The sequence below is a fragment of the Onychomys torridus genome, chromosome 6, assembly GCF_903995425.1.
Source record: "Onychomys torridus chromosome 6, mOncTor1.1, whole genome shotgun sequence".
Lineage (NCBI taxonomy): Eukaryota > Metazoa > Chordata > Mammalia > Rodentia > Cricetidae > Onychomys > Onychomys torridus.
The window spans coordinates 95,163,098-95,182,662 of NC_050448.1; the positions used below are offsets into that span (position 1 = coordinate 95,163,098).

The 19,565-nt window shown below is 34.4% G+C and overlaps 1 protein-coding gene across 4 annotated transcripts in view; it reads right to left on the reverse strand.

The window, feature by feature from the left end:
• Nucleotides 1-890: 890 nt before the first annotated feature.
• Nucleotides 891-19,565, reverse strand: part of Ptbp2 (polypyrimidine tract binding protein 2) — a 65,722-nt gene continuing 47,047 nt past the window's right edge. The window contains exons 9-14 of one of the 4 annotated variants that reach the window (XM_036189522.1): nucleotides 8,072-8,211; nucleotides 6,603-6,636; nucleotides 6,091-6,183; nucleotides 2,934-3,150; nucleotides 2,750-2,827; nucleotides 891-2,615 (exon numbers count right to left, since the gene is read on the reverse strand). In XM_036189522.1, the coding sequence (XP_036045415.1) occupies nucleotides 2,486-2,615; nucleotides 2,750-2,827; nucleotides 2,934-3,150; nucleotides 6,091-6,183; nucleotides 6,603-6,636; nucleotides 8,072-8,211 (692 nt within the window). In that variant the 3' untranslated portion in view covers nucleotides 891-2,485. Of the gene's footprint in view, nucleotides 2,619-2,749; nucleotides 2,828-2,933; nucleotides 3,151-6,090; nucleotides 6,184-6,602; nucleotides 6,637-8,071; nucleotides 8,227-19,565 lie in introns of all 4 variants that reach the window. The other 3 variants (XM_036189521.1, XM_036189519.1, XM_036189520.1) reach the window with 3 other exon arrangements.

Below are 19,565 nucleotides of genomic sequence, written 5' to 3' on the forward strand. Positions count from 1 at the left end.
ACGACCCCAGCTCAGAACCTTTTCTTTCCAGCAAATATCACTTTACAAAGAACTACCTGGAATGGAGATAAACATCTACTTTCAAGTACTGAAACTACTATGGAATACTGAGGAAAACCCCATTAAAGCAGTTCTGTTCGAATATTGGTTGTAAACTAACAGAAGTAAGGCATAACTGATATTCCTATACTGTGTCACTGTACTGCCACATCACTTAAAGGAAAAACATTGCTTCCAAGCAACATTCCAATTCTTAACTCTAAAACACAATCATTTTTACTTATTGCATTTCTTGAAGCTAAGTGAATTCTTGCATTAGAACTAAACTTTTAAACATGCACCTTCATTTTAGAAACTTCTCTTAATGTTTCCATTGTGTGACTTTGAGGTATACATGTGTAACTATAAAGTTAATCAATACCAATATTTGTATATAAAAAAGTAACCAAAGAAATAACTTGACTAGCATCCCTACTACATCAGCAGAAATAGTGAACACCACAGCGCCATCAGTTAAATACTGTCTGTCTGAATACCTGCATGTATATAGCCCCACCCAACTAAAAGCAGGTGACACATTCCTTTCTTTCCAGGCAAACCAGAGCCCTTTGCTGTAGCTCAGAAGGTAGTCTAAAATTAGTAGGAAATCTTGAGCAGACACAAAGATGAAAGATGAAACTGCAGCAAGAGAGCATGGCAAATCCAAAAGATCTATTAGTGCATAAATCTACGGGAAAACAACAACAACAACAAAAGAGATAGAGAGAATTAACGAGCTACAGTAGAAGTTATGTCTTTAAAGCAGATTATAAACAGGGTGGGAAATGTTTAATATGTGTCCTCCTGAAAAAGCAGTTACCGTCTTTTGCATTAAAAAAAGGAACAGCTGGTGCATTTTCACAGCATCTAGATTTATTTATGGTATAAAGCCATAGGATTGTAATATTATTACTCCTTTCCCACCCTGGCAGAGAGTAAACATGAATTCAGAAGCACAGTGGAGTGAAAACAAAGGAGAGAGAGAAAAGGCAGCAGAGAAAGACAGAAAGGTGAATACAGAGCTACAGAAGTGTTTATTGAGCATGCTACAGAGGTAAGCAGAGTACACACAAAATGAAATTAAACAACCATCAAACCTCCCAACTTTGTTAGAAAATTAATTTTTAATTGTGCCGCTTTCAAACTATACTGAATTTTACATTTCTAAAGATGTAAAAACTCAACTAATAGAAAATATACATGACCATTCTGTCTACATAGATAACAGAATCTATGAATCTTGAAACTAAGTACATCAATTTCAAAAAGGATTGGTCATTTAACAGAATCAACAATTCAGATTGACAAGAACTGTTCAAATAAATTTGACCTGTAGATTCTGAGCCATGTTTTTATTAAAGTCAGATCTATTCCTAAATACAAAATATTTTGAAGATTTATTAAAACTGAATATTACAATGCAAGGTAAATTAAGACTAAAGGCACATAAACTTTGGTCCCACCTGGTTGTCAGTTTTAGAAAACTGCCACAAAATTAATCTTCCTGCAAGTTTTCGCAGTACACTTTCTTTGTCTTTGAAAAATACATGCACCAGTTCCTGAACTAGCTAGACCAGTCTGCACATGCTCAGAAATCCACAACCATTTTCCAAATCTTAATTACAAACTAAGGATGGCAATATATATTTAAATGCACATAAGTCATGTCAACTTCAAAAACATCTACGAAAAATATTCAGCCACAAACAAGACATTACTTAGTGCTGACATTTATATGATACGTCCCACAAGAGTGTGTACAAAAAGGTTAAGGTTCCACAACGCTTTCCACATAGGGCTCAAACTTACAGAAATCACTTGTTGTCTTAAGAAATTAATACTCTGCATCTTGTTAATTTTAACTAATGCCTACATTCATAACTGAATCTAGACCAGATTTGTGAGATACAAAAGGCCAATGTTTTCAAAAGCAATAAAGCCTAAGATAATAGAAACTAAAAATGCTGCTTTATTCTTTCAGTATCAAGTATCTTAGATTAAATAGAAAGAAATGTGATAAGCCAATAATTCAAAATAAGTTCCAAGCAGGAGAAAGAAAAACTTAACCTTTTGACACACCCCTGCCTAAACATATTTTAATTCCCACATAACGATGTGCCCTAAACAACCAATTCTTTTTTCCTAGTAAATGCAGAACAGCAACACTAGTTTTCCTTTGTAAGGCACGTATGTCAACTAAGTTGAAAAAAAAAAGAAAGAAAGCAGAATTAAACTAAAAATTTAAACAGACAATAAAATGGCTTCCCTATAGAACAGATGAAACATAGCAGTTAGTAACTCTGCCTTTACATATGCCATTTCATTTTATAACCAAGGAATGATAACAGCATGAAAAAAATCAAACTCTGGTCCCCACTTTTCTGAACAGTCAATAGGTGATGACACCAAACGATGTGATTTGCCCACAATCTTCATCTTCCCTTCCTTAAATTGTTGACTTGGAGAAAGACACTCTCAGATGATGGTTTTCACCAAGGTTATAATTATGAAGATCGATCAAAGCCTGAATAGCTTCCTCCACTGTCGCCATCTGAAGAAGGGCCATTTTGTGATCTCTTCTGAAACAAAATTATGAAATTAGATACTTCAAAAGAAGAGTTTAAACATTTGAATTTTACCTATTTGAGGTTAAACAAAAAGCTATAATTTCTATCAAGTCACAAATGTAAAGACAAAGAAGCTTGCTTACTGAAAAAACTTAAATGCTTTCACAGTGCCCCCGGTGTTAGCAAATAGAGTTCGCAGATCCTCTTCTGCTACAGAAGGACTAAAAAAATTAGGCAGAAAGAGTACAAATTAATACAAACCAATAATGACTCTCATTGCTTTGCTAAACAAGATGAATATCCTTGGTAAATCACTGACATACTCACGGGATATTAGACAGGTGAAGGGTGGCAGAAGGAGGAAAAATGTTTTGAAAATTTTTGGATCCAGGTTTTTTAAAACGGTGCAATGGGGAATTACCAAAATCTTTTGTTAGCCCTTGATCATCAAGCCCCTCTCGAGGTAGTTGCACAGTCTGATGTTTAGAGAGAGTAACACGAATAATTTTCCCATACATTTTCTGCCCATTAAGATGGTTCATAGCTAGAAAAATAAAGAATGTCTATTAAGATATAAAAGTAGTATTTCTAATTTGAAAAATTTGGATTTTCTTACAATTTAAAAATAAGCCATGAATTTTGCACAAGAGTTGGTAGTTAAGACTTAACTTTCATTTTCCATTTCTACTAGACAAGGTATTTCTTCCACAGAACAAGAAAAACCTCTACAAACCTGTCTTCTATGACAACCCTGACGATAAACTGGGTTTTGTCACTGCTAATGTTCCCATCCTGCTGCCGCTCACTTACTACTGTGTTCTATCTCCTAGGCAAAAGGGTTTGTGATGATTTGTCTAGTTCCCTAGCAAATTTATGTTCCCTCTATTTCTCATTGCTCACTGTAATTTTTGAAAGATCTGGGTAACACAATTCTTCACGTGCCTTTCTGTTTAATCTTCTTCTATTTTCCCCCACCCACTCTATCCACAGAGCAGTAAAAGACTTTCACATGTTATAAACCTGATTGGATCATTACTTAGTACAAGTAACTAGGACCAAAATCTAAGCTTATGATTTAACATAGCTACATTTCCTAGTCTGCCCCTTATATACCTTCTGGCTTTTTTTGAGATATTTATTGATGGTATGTAACACTAACTACTGTGTGAGTGCTGGGAAGCAAGTACTAAGTAAGACACTATCCAAGCTATTATGGAATCCCATCTTAGTACTGTATTCCTTATATTATATGCTTTCTGCTTAGAAAGCATACTGATACTTTTAGTTTTGTAATATTATTCTTTGAAGTCCCTTCTACAAAAAGGCCTTTTTATCATATGCTGTAAAAGTTCAGTTCTCACTAAATATTCTTTATGGATACCCTGAATCTTTAAATTCACCAAAATGCATTCAAATCATTTATTATTTTCTCCCTTCAAATTGTAATATACATAAAGACAAAGCAACTGTCTCTACACAGCACATAGTACTGAGAAAACAGGACATCAATAGGGCTTCTTGAGGTACCTGTCAGGAATCATTCAAAGAAGAGCTCTGGCCTATTATTTAAAGGGGGGCTGTTTTTAGTAAGTTCTTCACTTTGTATTGAAAGTTCAAAAACACAATGGTTAATACTGACCTTTAACACAACAGAATCTAGAACAACTAGGAGAGAAGCTTCTGAAGGGGTATGTAGATCAGTGGCTCTCAACCTTTGGGTTGTGACTCTTTTAGGGGTCAAATGACATTTTCATAGGAGTTGCATATCAGATATTTACATTACGATTCATAACAGCAGCAAAACTACAGTTATGAAGTAGCAATGAAAATAATGTTATGGTTGGGGGTCCCCACAGCATGAGGAACTGTATTAAAGGGTAGCAGCACTGTTCAAGATGAACTCCGCTGGGAAGACCAACAATAACTATGGATAGCAACATGCCATGGACAGCTTGCATCCCAGAATAGTCAAGGCTATATAAAGCAAGATGAACCCCAGCTAGCATTTTCTCTGCTTCCTGGTCAAGAACTCAATGTGGCCAGCTGCCTCAAGTTCTTACTGATGTGAGTACCTCATTGTGATAGACTGTACCTTCAAATTTTAAGCCAAAATAAACTCTTTCTCCTTTAAGTTTCTCTGGACAGATATTGTGTTGAAGCAAAAAAGAAAGAAGTGAATATATTCAATATGCTCATGTTCAATATGCTCATGCTGGGCAAAAGCATGACGATCACAGGTAAGGGTGACTGTCTCCAAGCTCAACAAGGCAGCCTTCCATTTATGTTAGCACCTTGATCTGGAACTCTATCATCCATAACTTGTGCATTTTGTTGTGGTACCCAAGCAGAATAATGATTAAAATACCACTTGTTTAAAGTCTTCATGTAAAATGAAAACAAAAATTGTTCAGAATAAATTCGTTGATCACTATACCACAGACAATTCTCCATATGAAAATTTGGTACAACTTTCAGGAAGATAAAAGTCATGTTCAGTTCAAATACTGCTAAGAAAAGGAAGTACTTGAGAATGCTTTTGTTCACTAGGAACACTATCAACTACTGTATATAAGAAGTTACTGTAGCCGGGCAGTGGTGGCACAAGTCTTTAATCCCAGCACTTGGGAGGCAGAGGCAGGAAGATCTCTGTGAGCTCAAGGCCACTCTGGTCTACAGGGTGAGTTCCAGGAAAGCCAGGACTGCCAGGACTGCCAGGACTATGTAGAAAAACCCTGTCTTGAAACATCCTCCCCCCCTCAAAAAAGTTACTGTACAAAATAGGCAGTCAGGCGGGTCTATAGCTCAAAGGACCTGCCTAGTATATGCAAGATCTCAGGATTTAATCCGAAGAACTATCAAAAAATACCATAAAAACTACTCAGTGGTAACAAAATAATGGCAATGAGTCACCTCAAAAAAGAGACATGCACACAAACCAAGAAAATGATAGACCAAACACCTATAGATACTGTCACTTTAAAATCAGAAAGTCAGATAATTTTTTATCATCTGAGCAAAGTTGACAGAGTTTCAGATGGGTATGACATCAAAAAATATTAATCCCATCAAAAATGGTAAATTTCAAAGATTAAAAAATGTGAATGCAATCAGAATAAGGTAGCCTCATTCTTGAATGTTAAAGAATTAAATTGTAAGCTAAGAGCCTGGTGATAGAGATGCAAATTATAGATTATTACATGCTGAGTATACTAGATGGAAGCATGTATGAAAAAAAGATATAATGTGACTGAACTACATTTTATGCCTTTGAACTAACCATTGGTGAAGATTTTTTGTTTTGTAAAACTTAACATCTCCAAGGAATTTTCCTTTCCATTGCTAAATTGAATCAAAACCTATAACTGATTTTAGAAGAATACAAAGACATTAATCAGGGTTTTATGACCTTTATGAACAATTCTTTTCTAATTCAGGAAATAATCAGGAACAGAAATCTTAAAATGAACATATATATTCCTCTTACCGAGCTGTGACTGGTTCCCATCAGCCATCTGTATCAGAGCACTGTCTTTTTTATTGTACAAAATCTTCACGCGCTGCACATCTCCATAAACACCTTTTTGTGGAGTCACAGAGAGGTAATCCAGAAATGGAATTAATGTTATATGCAAGTCATCTAAAGATTATATTTCTGACACATCATGAAACACTCAGACATCAACATGATCACTCACTCAATCTCACCATTTGCACAAATGAATAAAGAAGAACAAGATTTTGAACAGTGAATTTTGAAAAGAATAATTTTTGATAAACCCTCAAAGCTATGTGAATGATATTAAATTAAAAACCATGCAAAATAAATCAGCATGCATTAAAACAAACTTTGTGTCTATGGAGAGTTTTAAATAGCAAAGAAAAATAGCAAAAGATTTACTATTCAACTTTAAGCCAAAGTGCTAGCTACAAATAAGAATTAAGGTGAAACAAAAAAATCAAATCAATAATAAAAGTATAGTGCTAACAATAACATACCGAAGAGGGTAAACAGACTTTGGGGCGTAACCATCTTTAGAAGGAGAGAAGAGCAAGCAGCGTAAGACAAGAAGAGAGAAGAGTCGAGGAAGAGCGGAGATGAACAGATCATCCATAACGAAGGGTGGTTCCCGCAGAATGGTGAGGTGGTCATGGATCATGGTTCAAGGCGGTTAATTGGGGCAAGTTGGTCCGAGGAACATTTGTTCAAGCACAGAAGCATGAACATAGGGAATGGAGACAGGGAATGAAGACAAGGACAAGGAAAATAAAGGATAAGACAGGGAAGGGAATGGGCATTTGGGGAAAGACAAGGAAAGGGGAGGTGAACACACAGGGAAAAGGATGAAATGGGGAAGGGAAACAGCAATGCAGAAGAAAAAAAATAAGGAATCGGGGAACAAAAAAAAAAATAAAATATAGGTCAGTACATAGGAAATGCAGGAATTTGGTCAGAAAATGGTTGGTTTATGTACTGTACAAGAAAAACTGAGCAAAATGTAGTCATCCAAGACAAATATGGGTAAAGTACATCTATATCAAAGAGTAAATTACAGCATTTCATCTCAACATAGGGAAGGAATGCATGCATAGGAATTTTAAACTTTGAACTTTAACTGCATAAGCATGGCTGGTTATGAAATGCAGGCAAGTCGTAAAACAAAGGCACTCTGATCCAAACACTTTAGCATGCAGAATTGTGAATAATAACAGTAGTAAATGATAAATTAGGTCATATCCATTATTAACAGAGGCCAATAAAAAAATGAGACAAATATTCAAATTAGACACCATAAACTGATACATCTGAGGGTCCCACATTTCATACCAGCTTTCATAGCAATCAAAATAAAATATATCAGACATAAAATGTACAACTAAAGAAAATAACAGCAACTTTATTTAACAAGAAGGGAGCAGGGTAAAGTTGAAATATATTTGTAGAAGACAATGACTAAAAACTGCAAAGAAAAAATTACTAAGAAAGACTGGAAGAGTGCCTCGTCAAGATCTTTGGAAGAACCTTCAAAGAAAAATGTATTAGAGTAGTTCACACAAAATAAGATTAAAAAAATGCAATGACACATAAGCATGAAATGAACAAGCAAATCATTAAAAAAGGCAAAGAGCAAAACTGTTTTCCAGATACATTTGCAAAATTAGACGACATTTGCCTTTGAGAACAACAGAAAATAAAAAGCCAGACTACAGTACTTCACCATATTTTTCTTAGGAAAAATAGGTAGCTATATTAAAATATATATATACATATATAAAGATATATGACTGTCTAAAAAAAAACAGTACTACCTAGACAAGTACGTAAATTTTATTCAGAAGCAGAAATACAAAAGATATTTTGGCTAATGAATATACATAAAAGGAAAGGCAAGTGCAAAATGAAATAAATATGAAAATTTTCACAAATGAAATGGAGATGAAAAAGCATTAAAAATTATTTCACTAACCTCTTCATTTAAATTGCTAACCAACAGGACTGTATTGCCACCAGCTGAGACTCCAGGCATACCCACTCGGCCAGCAGCAGCTGCAGCAGCTGCTGCAGCAGCATTTGGAATAGCCAAAGGACTGAGAGCTCCTGGAACAGCTGCAACAGGAAGCCCTAATTTTAAAATAAAGCATATTTTACGAAACACACACAAGTCGTTTACAAAACCAATTTAAGCATGATGGCTGCATGGCTTATGGCTGACCGTTCCAAATGGTTCCTGTAAGTTAATTTTTATGATGTTTAGAAAAATGTCTTATTGGTGTGGAGCAGTTATAAAAAAAATAACTGATTTCAACAGTCATTAATTATTTGAACTAAGGTACATACCTGTATTATGTTAGCATATTGTATACATAAATCCTGTATCTTCCCTATGGAAAAGCTAACAAAGCATGAAGAGTAAAATTTTCAATTCCAGGATTTACAGTGAGAGGTAGAGAAGAAAACCTTCAAGACAATGGTACTCGTCATCCCATTTCTACAAGTGTTGTCTCCTTCATAACCTAATTTTGAATCCATTCAGCACTTAACAAATATAGTTCAGTTCCTATAAACAAAATTGTTTTCCTATAAAATTCAGCTCCTACAAACAAATCCTCCTAAACAATTCACACCAATATCCTAAAGAAAATCATAGGACAATTTGCCTTCTCAATTTTGGACTCAAATGGAAACACAGTAAACCCCAAATACTTTCAGCCCTTCAATTCTTACTTCCCTATTATTTATTACTCATTAAGTCCAATGCTAAACAGCACAGCAGCAGCATATTTGCTCGGAAACGGCCCTTGGCTGTGGCTGTGTAAATCATCTCTTTGTAGTACTCTTATGTGCTGCTACCTTCAGGGGCAGGGACCTTATTCTTTCTTAGCAGGTCTCTTAGCTTTACAGAGACTACTCTGACCTTTCACTCCAAGTTTCTAGCGTTGAAGACAAAATTCCTAAGTTTCTGACATGAATCATCCCCCTCCAATTTCTCTTCAGTTTTTCTTCCTTTTCTTGAGTACTCTATCACTAACATGAAGATTCTCATTCATAAGATTGTTCTGGGTGGGTGTATTTTACAGCTTTTTGCCCACTTTCCTTGGTTGTTACTTTTTGTTTCAGAATGTTCCAGCTTAAAGAAAAATAAGAAGACTAGTTTTGCATTGCTCTTTGGCTTTATGTTTTTACTGAGTGTCTCTCTGAACCTGAAGCTCACTGACTCAGCTAGGCTGACTGGCAGATGGAGCTTCCACAACCCTTGACCCCTAGCTCTAGGTTTACAGGAGTGCTGCCACTCAAGGCTTTTCCAGAGCATTCTGGGGGATCATTCCTTGGGCTTGACCTGACAGGCACTTTACCCACTAAGCCATCTCCTTGGCCCTGACTTATTAAATACAATACTTCTCATCACATCTCACAGGTTATTTCCATTTAACATTCAAAGTGTAATTTTATTTTTTGTCAAGGGGCGTATATACACTTACAAACTACAGACATTCATACTTGGTAATTTTTTTCTTATATTTTCTTGGTAAGTGACCTCTGCATCATTAGAAACAAAGTAACAACACCACAAGGAAACCACCCAGCATTTTCAGGCAGTTTGGCAAAATGTACAAAGCAGTCAACTTAGGTTGACAATACAATTATTTAATAATAGTGGAAATACCAGATGTAGTAATTATATTGTCAAACCATTTCTTTGTTTTAGTGGCTTTAATTGGCTACCTCTTGGAAGAAAAACTAATTTAAAATGCTGTTAAATTCCATGGTCTTTATGAGACTCAGAATTAATCCTGGCAAAATTAAACAAACAAAAACAAAGCCACCAACTGCAATAAACTGGGTGCAATAGAAAAAAAGTGTTCCATGTTAAGCCTCACATTTTTATATAAAGACTTCAAATTCAAACAGTTATTTGATAAGTTCTTTCCCACAATAACAAATGAAGTAGACTTCATTTATAGGCTTCTTTTAATTCTAACTGGCAAGAAAAGGCTCTCAAAGCCATTAACCCAGAAAACTTTTCCTGAAAAATCAACCATAACTTAACACAAAAGTAAAACCACCTCAAGAATCCCCAAACAGTATTTTCTCTGTACATCCAGTCTCTTAACTCAGCATCTTCTGTTAAATACTAGAGTTCTCTTAAGCTTTGTACCTAAGCTAAAGGAATTTTGAAACCTTTTGGTTTCATGTCTTCCATTACACTTAAAAATTACTGAGGAAAACAAGCTTTTGTTTACATAAGTATTTACCTAAATTATATCTACTGACATTTGCTATAATAAAATTAAAAATAAGAGAACATACAATTATGCCTCTATTAGCCTTGAGGGTAATGTAGAAAAACAAAGCCCCTAAACATACCAGTAAGAAAAATCAACGTCAAAAAGGCACAGCCTATTTTAGTATTAATGTTAGAAATTTGGATTTTGTGGACACCAACATTAGCAGTAGAAGACTGCCTACAATCTTCAGTAACATTTTGTAAATAATACACTTTACATAAGAAAATACTAAGGAATTTTAAGACAAACAACTCCTTGCAAAGAGAAGACATGCTGTAGGGACATCTGAAAAGGATACCAGGGTATGTGTTAAAATGACTACTCACTCAATCTAAATCACTTCTTACTCATTTTCCTGCTGGCATCACAAAACAAATTATCCTTAAAATATAAACAAGATCTATTTAAATTTTCTATCAAAATATACTTACCACTTTGCATTTGGGGGAAAAAAAGCTTCTTTTTAGATACATTTCTACTGTGACAGTGACTCAATAACAAAATTATCAAAAATTTAAAACTAATTAAAATTTATTCAAAACTCTAAATATTTAAGTATAATAGTTTAAAAAAATATTCCAGATTTTTAAATCTGGGTTTTATCAGGAAATAAACTTGGTGGTAAAATATTTAAAGCTTATGAAGTATCATTAAACTAAAAGAATTATTTAAATGAACCTAAAATAATTGAGAATTAAAAGGTAAACATTGTGATAGATTCAAGAGTTAGTTTAAATAGTCTAATATACATTTTAATAAATATTATCCTTTAAGAAAAAGACAGCCAACTTTCATAAAAGAAAAGTTGGGGTTCAAAACAGAAGCAATTTACTTCCTCTTAGTAAGGAAGGAGGTAATAAAAATATCACCAAAACCGTAAAATGTAAGCTTTGAGGACCCCAATAGCATTTCTACCTACCTAAATGATAATTCACAGTCTACTTATTATCACTACTCCTCGGCTACCAAGCCTCAAAGCAGGTGAGTCAAATTATGTCAAAGGGCCTGGATGATTATGTCCTGAGCAATCTGCTATACGGAACCAGTGCTTTAAGAGCTGTGGCAACCACTACTTCCCCTCAATAACATGCTATGCTTTTCTCCTCATTCATTTCTTCCTCCAGGTTGGTTACCAGAAAACGACCTTCACTTCTAAACCAGAAGCATAGCTTAAGCTTTTTAAAGCCTCTGTGGATGGACTTCAGCTTTTTTCCCCAAACACTCTTCTCTGAGAATTTAACTTTCATCAACATAGAAATTTTTTAGATTCCACTTAAGTACTTGTGGCTGTTAAGAAAACCTAAAAAAATGTTTCACGATGAATTATCTTTATCAATAAAACTGTAAAATCTACATAAACATTAACTCAACTATTTTACATATAATTGCTCCTTTGTAAAAAATAAAACATCACATCCGTAAGTTTTAAAATTTAGAAAGATAAACTAAGTTTAAAGATTAACAAACTGTTTAGCTAAGAGCATTAATACATCATCCACTACTGGAACAAAGGACTTGAAACTACGTACTGACTTGGAAAGTTGATTTAGCTTTTAGGCAGTCCCATCTGGTAAGAGCTCCTTTAGGTACTGGTGTTAAGGAAGAAGCACATGTGTAAAGAAACCACATGGGGAGACAAGAAAGAAGAGCCAGTTCCATTGTTCAGAAACCTTTTCTCAAAAACCACTGACACAATTCTTTCACACGACATCACCCAAGAACCTCCTACTAGACTCCACATAAAAGGTCTCATCACCTCTTAATACTGCCACAAAGAGATTAAGTCTCCAACACACAAACTTTGGTTGAAAAAACAACATACAACCTATCGCTAGCTACTGTCAGTTTTGGCCATAACTTTCTGTATGAACATGATAAATTCGTTCTAGGTCTCAATATAGTCCTATTACAAAGGTGTATTTTCTAAACCTCAATATTTTCATTATTTCTTGGTCCAATCTACAACCAATTCTGTAATTTTAGCCTGAAAAACAAACACCTGCCAATAAATATGTAACAGACATTTGTTACATGCTAAGCACTGGGTAAAATCCTTCATATGCATCATTGTATTTAATTCTCCAAACAACCTTAGATGACAGGGATTATTCTGTTATGTTCATTGGAAAAACAAAAAACAAAACAAAACAAAACAAAAAAACACACACACACAGAAAAGCCACGTCACATTTTCAATGTAGGAATGCTAGGCTTCAACCCTTCCTATGACAACACATCTTCTGAGTATTAATTTATTATTCTTGCTTTTGTGAAAAATCTTATGGCTCCTATGCATTGAGGAGCCACTTTGACTTTTAATCCTAACTGTTATAGGCATCAATTTTCATTTTGAGTACTGGGATTGAAACCAGGGTCTTGCACTTAGTAAGCAAGCAACTCTACCAATGAACTATTTCCCCAGCCTCAATCTCATTATGATACACAATATGAATGAGTACTTCCAAAATTTAATTCAACAATTTAATCTTGTTCTCTTATATTTTGAAAATTTTAAGTGAAGTTTTAAGTTTTAATCTCTGGCTTCTATAACTTAACTCTCTAAAACTTGCCAAAATTTAGACTGAAACTCAAAATTTTAGATTAGACTGGGCATGGTAGTGCATGCCTTTATTCCCAGCACTTGGAAGACAGAGGCTGATGGATCCTTGTGCACTGGAAACCAGCCTAGTCTATACAGTATATTCTAAGCCTGCCTGGGTTACACAGTGAGACCTTGTCTCAAAACAAACAAAATTCTGCACTAAATTTCCTATTGTCTGATAGATATCTTCACATTTCATTCTTTATAAGTAACTATCATTAAGATAGAATGCTTATTTATTTTCCCCACATTTCATCTCATGTAAGACACTCTTGTAAGACAGCCTTTAGTACTCTTGTTTTTAGCTCCCAAATATCCCCAGAACCAGTTTAAAACTAAACTGATCATCTTTATTCAACTGTTCTGACAACTGACAGATCGATCCTTCACAACAAAGGTTCTTAACCAATTACTTTGGTTAATCATCTTATTATTTTTATGAGATCTTGCTTTGTAAACTTTTGTGGCACCATTTCATTCATAATTTCCCAATTATTCTATATGCCATTCAAAATATTTGGCCCTTACAAGTTCTGCACAGGCTTTATAGTGTATTTTTTTATACTATGTCCTTGGCTCACAAAATTCTCACATTCATTCAGTGTATTTAAAACCACACTATGTATGTTTGTTTACCTCTAATTATAACTATTCTTGTTAAACCTCCACCCACTTGAATACAAAATCTGTAAGATCAGAAACCTTATTCTTCTGTTCACAGTAATACGAAGAAAAAAAAAATGCTCAAAATCAAGAATCTAATTGGAATGTTCTGTTGCATCTTGTGTTTTCTAGTTGGTTAAACTCTCCTGCATAATATTTACCTCAAGCCACAGACAGACTTTATACCATGGGCAGTGACCTGTCATCTTCAACTGCATATATAGGTTATGTGCATCTTTAGAAACCTTTACTATACATTACACATTATCATCTGTAGCTGTCAACTTTTTTTTTTTTTTGGTTTTTCAAGACAGGGTTTCTCTGTGTAGCTTTTTGCGCCTTTCCTGGAACTCACTCTGTAGACCAGGCTGGCCTTGGACTCACAGAGGTCTGCCTGCCTCTGCCTCCCTAGTGCTAGGATTAAAGGCGTGCTCCACCACCGCTGGCTAACTTTTAAAAATACAAAATTTCTATTTTGTTTTTCTGGTGAGACAAGATCTCATTTGCTGTCCAGATAGTTCTTGAAATTCATGACACTCCTACCTCAGAATCCCAAGTGGGACTTAGGTGTTCATGACCACGATGAATGTAAAATTATGTCTGTAGCCTGGTTTCATTTTAACAGATTTTTTTCTAGCCATAACATGCACTGTCATGGAATTGGGCTAGTCTTGATTCCTGGGATTATCAACTCAAGTCACCACAGTTGTCCCCCAATTTCATTTCTAAAAGAGTTAAAACTTAAACATTAAGAATCTTAAAATTCAACTACAGTAAAATAGAAGAAAGGTTAATAAACCAAGACTCCACATCATTTTCTAAGATCATCTTTTCGCAAACAGACTCACAAACAGGAGGTGCTTTAAGACTGCTGCTGGAATAACATGACATATTATGTTATAGTAAGTTTTGTAAGTAACTGGAGTCTTTTCTAAAATAGTGTTTAAAAGCTATGACAACTATATAAGCCAGGAAGCCATTCAACATCATTATCAAGTATTATGTACTGCACATTAACTATACCCACTGTACTTTATACAGTGGGCAGCACAACTGTTTTATAATGCACTGTGATACAATATTACTAGACAGTAGAATTTCTTAGCTACATTATAACCTTATAACAACATCCTCATGAGATGAGTCCCCTGCTGACTGAAACACTAAGTGGTTTTATTTCATGTTTCTGCCACACACACAAAAAAAATGACATGAAGAACTTTAAATAGAGGTGGAATCTTAAGCCATTATTTTTTAAACTGATATTTTTCCAGTTATTCTGCAGGTAGAAACTATCACCGAAAGGATATTTAATAGTGGGGTCAAGACTTAAAACAGGAATTAAGTAATGAGAGACAGTCAGAGAGTGCTAATCCTTGTACCTATACTCAAGATCCATGTGTCTACAACTCCTTTCACTGGTACTTCCTTTAGGAAGGTACTTAATTTCAGCACTGTCTTAATGAATTGAAAGGAGCCTGCCTTACTCACAAAACTAACAAGCAGCATTTCTGTCTTTCTGAGCACTGGTTCTACTAAAGGTTCAGTAGTAAGACACTTTAGAAGTAGCATGACTCCAAAACCCCAAACAAACTAAAAAATACTAAGTAACATCTAAAAAGCAAAGGTCATTGTTGTTCCTAACACAAAATGAAAGCACAGGTACTGGCACATGTAGTTTGGAGATGATGAGAACAGCCTGATTACTCACAGCTACAACGTTCACTTGCTACTGTCTGCTGCATTTGCAGTTTTCCTTGCCGGTGCTGTTATAAAACATGTAATACAACACATATAACATGTAAACAACTCACAACAGTTGTTTACATTTTTCTGCATGTGTTACAGAATCACAAAAATTGGCAAATGTAATTTCAGGAAATGCTTTTTAAAAACAGAACTGACAGAAAGGTACTAAAACAGCCAAGATAATCTTAAAAAGAAAATCACAAAATGATGGAAAGCTTTTTATATTAATACCAAACACAGAACTAGAAGGACCATAGCAGTCTGGTATTGACAAAAACATGGAAGCATGAATGAACCACACACACATACACACAGAGAAAATAAATCCAAACAGTATTTCTAACTATTATCTGAAAAAGAACCAATGTGATTCAATAGACATTCAGTCTTGGTTGGACTTGGAGAATCTGCTAGTTGGAAAACAACAACAAACTGTCCTAAGCCTCATCCCTAACTGAACCGGCTAGGAAAGGACACCTTCACAATCTAGCACCACAAGGGAAATACAAGGTCAAAACATTACTAACGTTTATCACTTTACTAGCTCAGAGTCACACCTGGGTCTTTTTGTTCTCAAAATTCACAATAAGAGAGATGTTATTTATTAAAACCCAATTCATAAACTTGGCAAGAATTAGTGCTTACACCTTTTTTTTTTTTTTTTTTTTTTTTGAGACAGAGTTTCTCTGTGTAGTTTTGGTGCCTGTCCTAAATCTTGCTCTGCAGACCAGTCTGGCCTCGAACTCACATAGATCATCGGCCTAGCTCTGCTTCCCGAGTGCTGGGATTAAAGGTGTACGCCACCACCAGCCAGTGCTTCTACCCATTCTTAAATTGATGTAAGAACATAACTATTTAAAGCAAATGCTGAGTCTAGCAACTGTTTTCTTTAGCAAAGAAACTAAGTAATTTATTGCCTGAAGAGGCCTAGGAATACAGCTGAGTGACATAGCATATGCCTAAAAAGGAGTGGGGCTCTGAGAATAATCTCCAGTACTGCCTTCAGCCCCAAAAGTAAGTGAAAGGAAAACCAGAACTGTTTTTCACACACTCTATTATACAAGATAAAAGTCTAGCTTGTTAAGGAAAAAAACAAATCTGGGTTTTACTAACTAATGAAAAAAGTATGTGAAGGGAGGGCAATCTTTATAAACTCTCATTCTGATAAAAGACATTACTAAATCATTAGATAAAAAATAGAATCTTCATGCGTGAGTCACAATCAATCTTCAGTTAACTAAGTTAGTAAACATGGAAGAAGCCATGGTACATGTCTTCTTTAGAGATACGTAAGCCCAAATACAGAGGAAAGAGGAACAAATTATGATACTACAAGGAAATAATCAGAGCAACATAAAACTAGAAACTTCTAAATCTTAAATCAAAGCTTCTTTATCTAGTCAACGAAAGTGAAGTTGTGGCAAAGGAGAGAAATGACTGTCACAGTAGGAAAAAGAATTATGGAGACAGATACCACAATCAACACTAGTCCTTTTGTTTTTTTAAAATGAAGGGACTGGCAGAGCAATTAAGCCTGAGCTACATAATAAGACTCTGCCTAAAAATACCAAACATAAATAAGCACCCTTTAAAAAAATAAAAAAAAAAAAAACCTTAAGGTAGGTTAGATATTTAGTCACATTAAGAAACTGTTGCCTGGCAGATGTGAACAAATACAGAGACCTACAGCCAGACAATATGCAGAGTCAGAGACCTCAGAGCATTCAGCCACAAAAGGGATGCCTCAATCAAATCCCTCACTGCTCAAGGCTCAGGAAACTCAGAAAGCTGGCAGAAAGAGTGTTAAGAGCCAGAGGGGAAGGATACCAAGGAAACAAGGCGTTCTTTGATTTAAAACACAATAGAAAGAAAAAAAAAAAAAAAAACAAGTAAACCCATGGTGATCACTACTGATATGATTACAGAAATGCAGCACTCTTTGTAAAACAATGATTGAAATACAAATGCAAACTGTAAAATATTACCATGTGAACGACTGATTCGAAAGCCACAATAGAAAAGGCTTTACTTCAAAGCATATATTGATTTACTATGGGACTGTCTCAATCATTGTAAACTAGTTTGCCATTTTTAAATACTTGGTCTTTATAATTGTTCAATCATCTGGAGATTTTTAGATGGTAAAGACCTGAAGCCAGGTGTAAAGAAGCAAATCAGTAATTTTGAATTTTGAAATAAGCTTAGTTGGTAATTTTAGGATTCACACAAAGAGAAACAGTAAACGAAGCTTACCAATAAAGTAATATTTATCATCAGAATTATGCCAAGGTAAATTATGACATGAATAAAAAAATTATTGAATTACTGTGTAATGGTTGCGAAGGATGTCTTTTTATGAGGACATAACTATTAACACCCTAAAATTTAGTATATAAAAAAATTCAATAGTAATTAATTTTCAATTCCTGCTTCATTAAAAATTTTTGGGATATTAAAAATATTTTGGGATATTAAAAACTATGAATGCCTTGGACCCACTCTCATTGATTTTTTTAGTGGAGATTTCAAAAGCCAACAAGTTTGGAAAGCACCCCTACACAAGAGTCACAAATTAACCTTTATGGAAAATGATACATCTCCTCATAATCATTAACTGTTTAGCTCTGCTAATTCTGTTATTCTAAAAATAAGTGTTATTTTATTTACGTTGAACTATATCAAGAAGCTCTATCCTTTTGATGAATTAATCGCTTTAATATTGTTAAGTGACAACATGATCATGAAAAGTTATTTTTTAGCAATTTTCCAAACCTATCCATTTTTTAATACACTAAAATTCACCTTGTCAAATGATTGTCTTAATTTACAACCAATAATTTTTGACCACCTCATTCTCTGAAATAGAGTAGATGAGTAAATAAATGAACTGCTGAGCTTCAGATTATATATTCAGATGTTACATACTACCAAGTTCTGTGTCCCTCTTCTCTAAATAAACTACATTTTCCAAAATGATGTGATTCTCCTAGTAAAATAGGTAGGTAAACCAGGTATAAGTGATTGTTTAGAAATAATTACTGTTTAAAAAGCAATGACATCTTTTGAAGCAGATAAACAAAAAAATGAAAGTGAACTCCCAAATATTTGACAGAACATTGAACAAGTAAAGGAGCATTGGTTGTGGCGATTATTTCAGAAGATGTGTCTGAGGAAGACTAAGAAAGACTCTTGTCACTATGACTTTGGTTATATTCTGAAGTCACCTGATTAAACATCTTAAGAGGCAAAGATTAGAGAAAAGACAGTTACCACTTCAAAAGGCATTGCCATCACTAATGCAACAACCCAGGATGTCCCTGCAGTGTGGGAAGAACAACACAACACTGAGCTGGACACAGCATACACCCATGATCTCTGCACCAAGACTGTGATAGGAGTTAAAGCAAGAACAAGACCTATCTCAAAAAAATCAAAAAGGTACCAAATTTACTTAAAAAAAAAAAAAAAAAGAAAGAAACAGTGAGAATAATTATTTATTCAGTAGTATTTCTGCAAGGCAACAGTTCTAAAACAAATTGAAGACTCAGCTAATACCCTAAAGAAACCTAAGTCTCTAGAAAGTACTTTGAGGAACTACCTAACACACCATCTAAAAATCTCCAGATGACTGAAAAATTATAAACACCAAGCATTTAAAATTTGCTAACTAGTTTACAATGATTGAGACAGTCCCATAGTGAATTAGTATGTATCTTCCAGGAAGAAAATTTAAAACTATCAATAGTCTTAATAAACATTTTTAGCAATAGTTCTAGGAATACAGTCTTAGGAAATAATTTAAGGTAACATTTTTAAAATACTTTAATTTAAATACTTTAATGCCCACTTTTAAAGATTCAATGTACTGCAGCAGTTAAAAAAAAAACCAAAGATGATATATATATATATGATATATATATATATGATATATATAGCCATTGTAAAAAATTATTAAAATTATTTTTAATTAAAAGTTCAAAGTTAAATGGTAATTACACAATAACACAAAAGGTAAAATAGTTTTAATTTTGTACCAAAAATGTTCATAACAGAAGACAGAACAAAATATACGAATGTTATCTTTTATGAATATCCCACCTTACAGTCTATTACTAAAGTTTTGAAAGTTACACTCACCGACTTTTAAAACCATTTGAAGA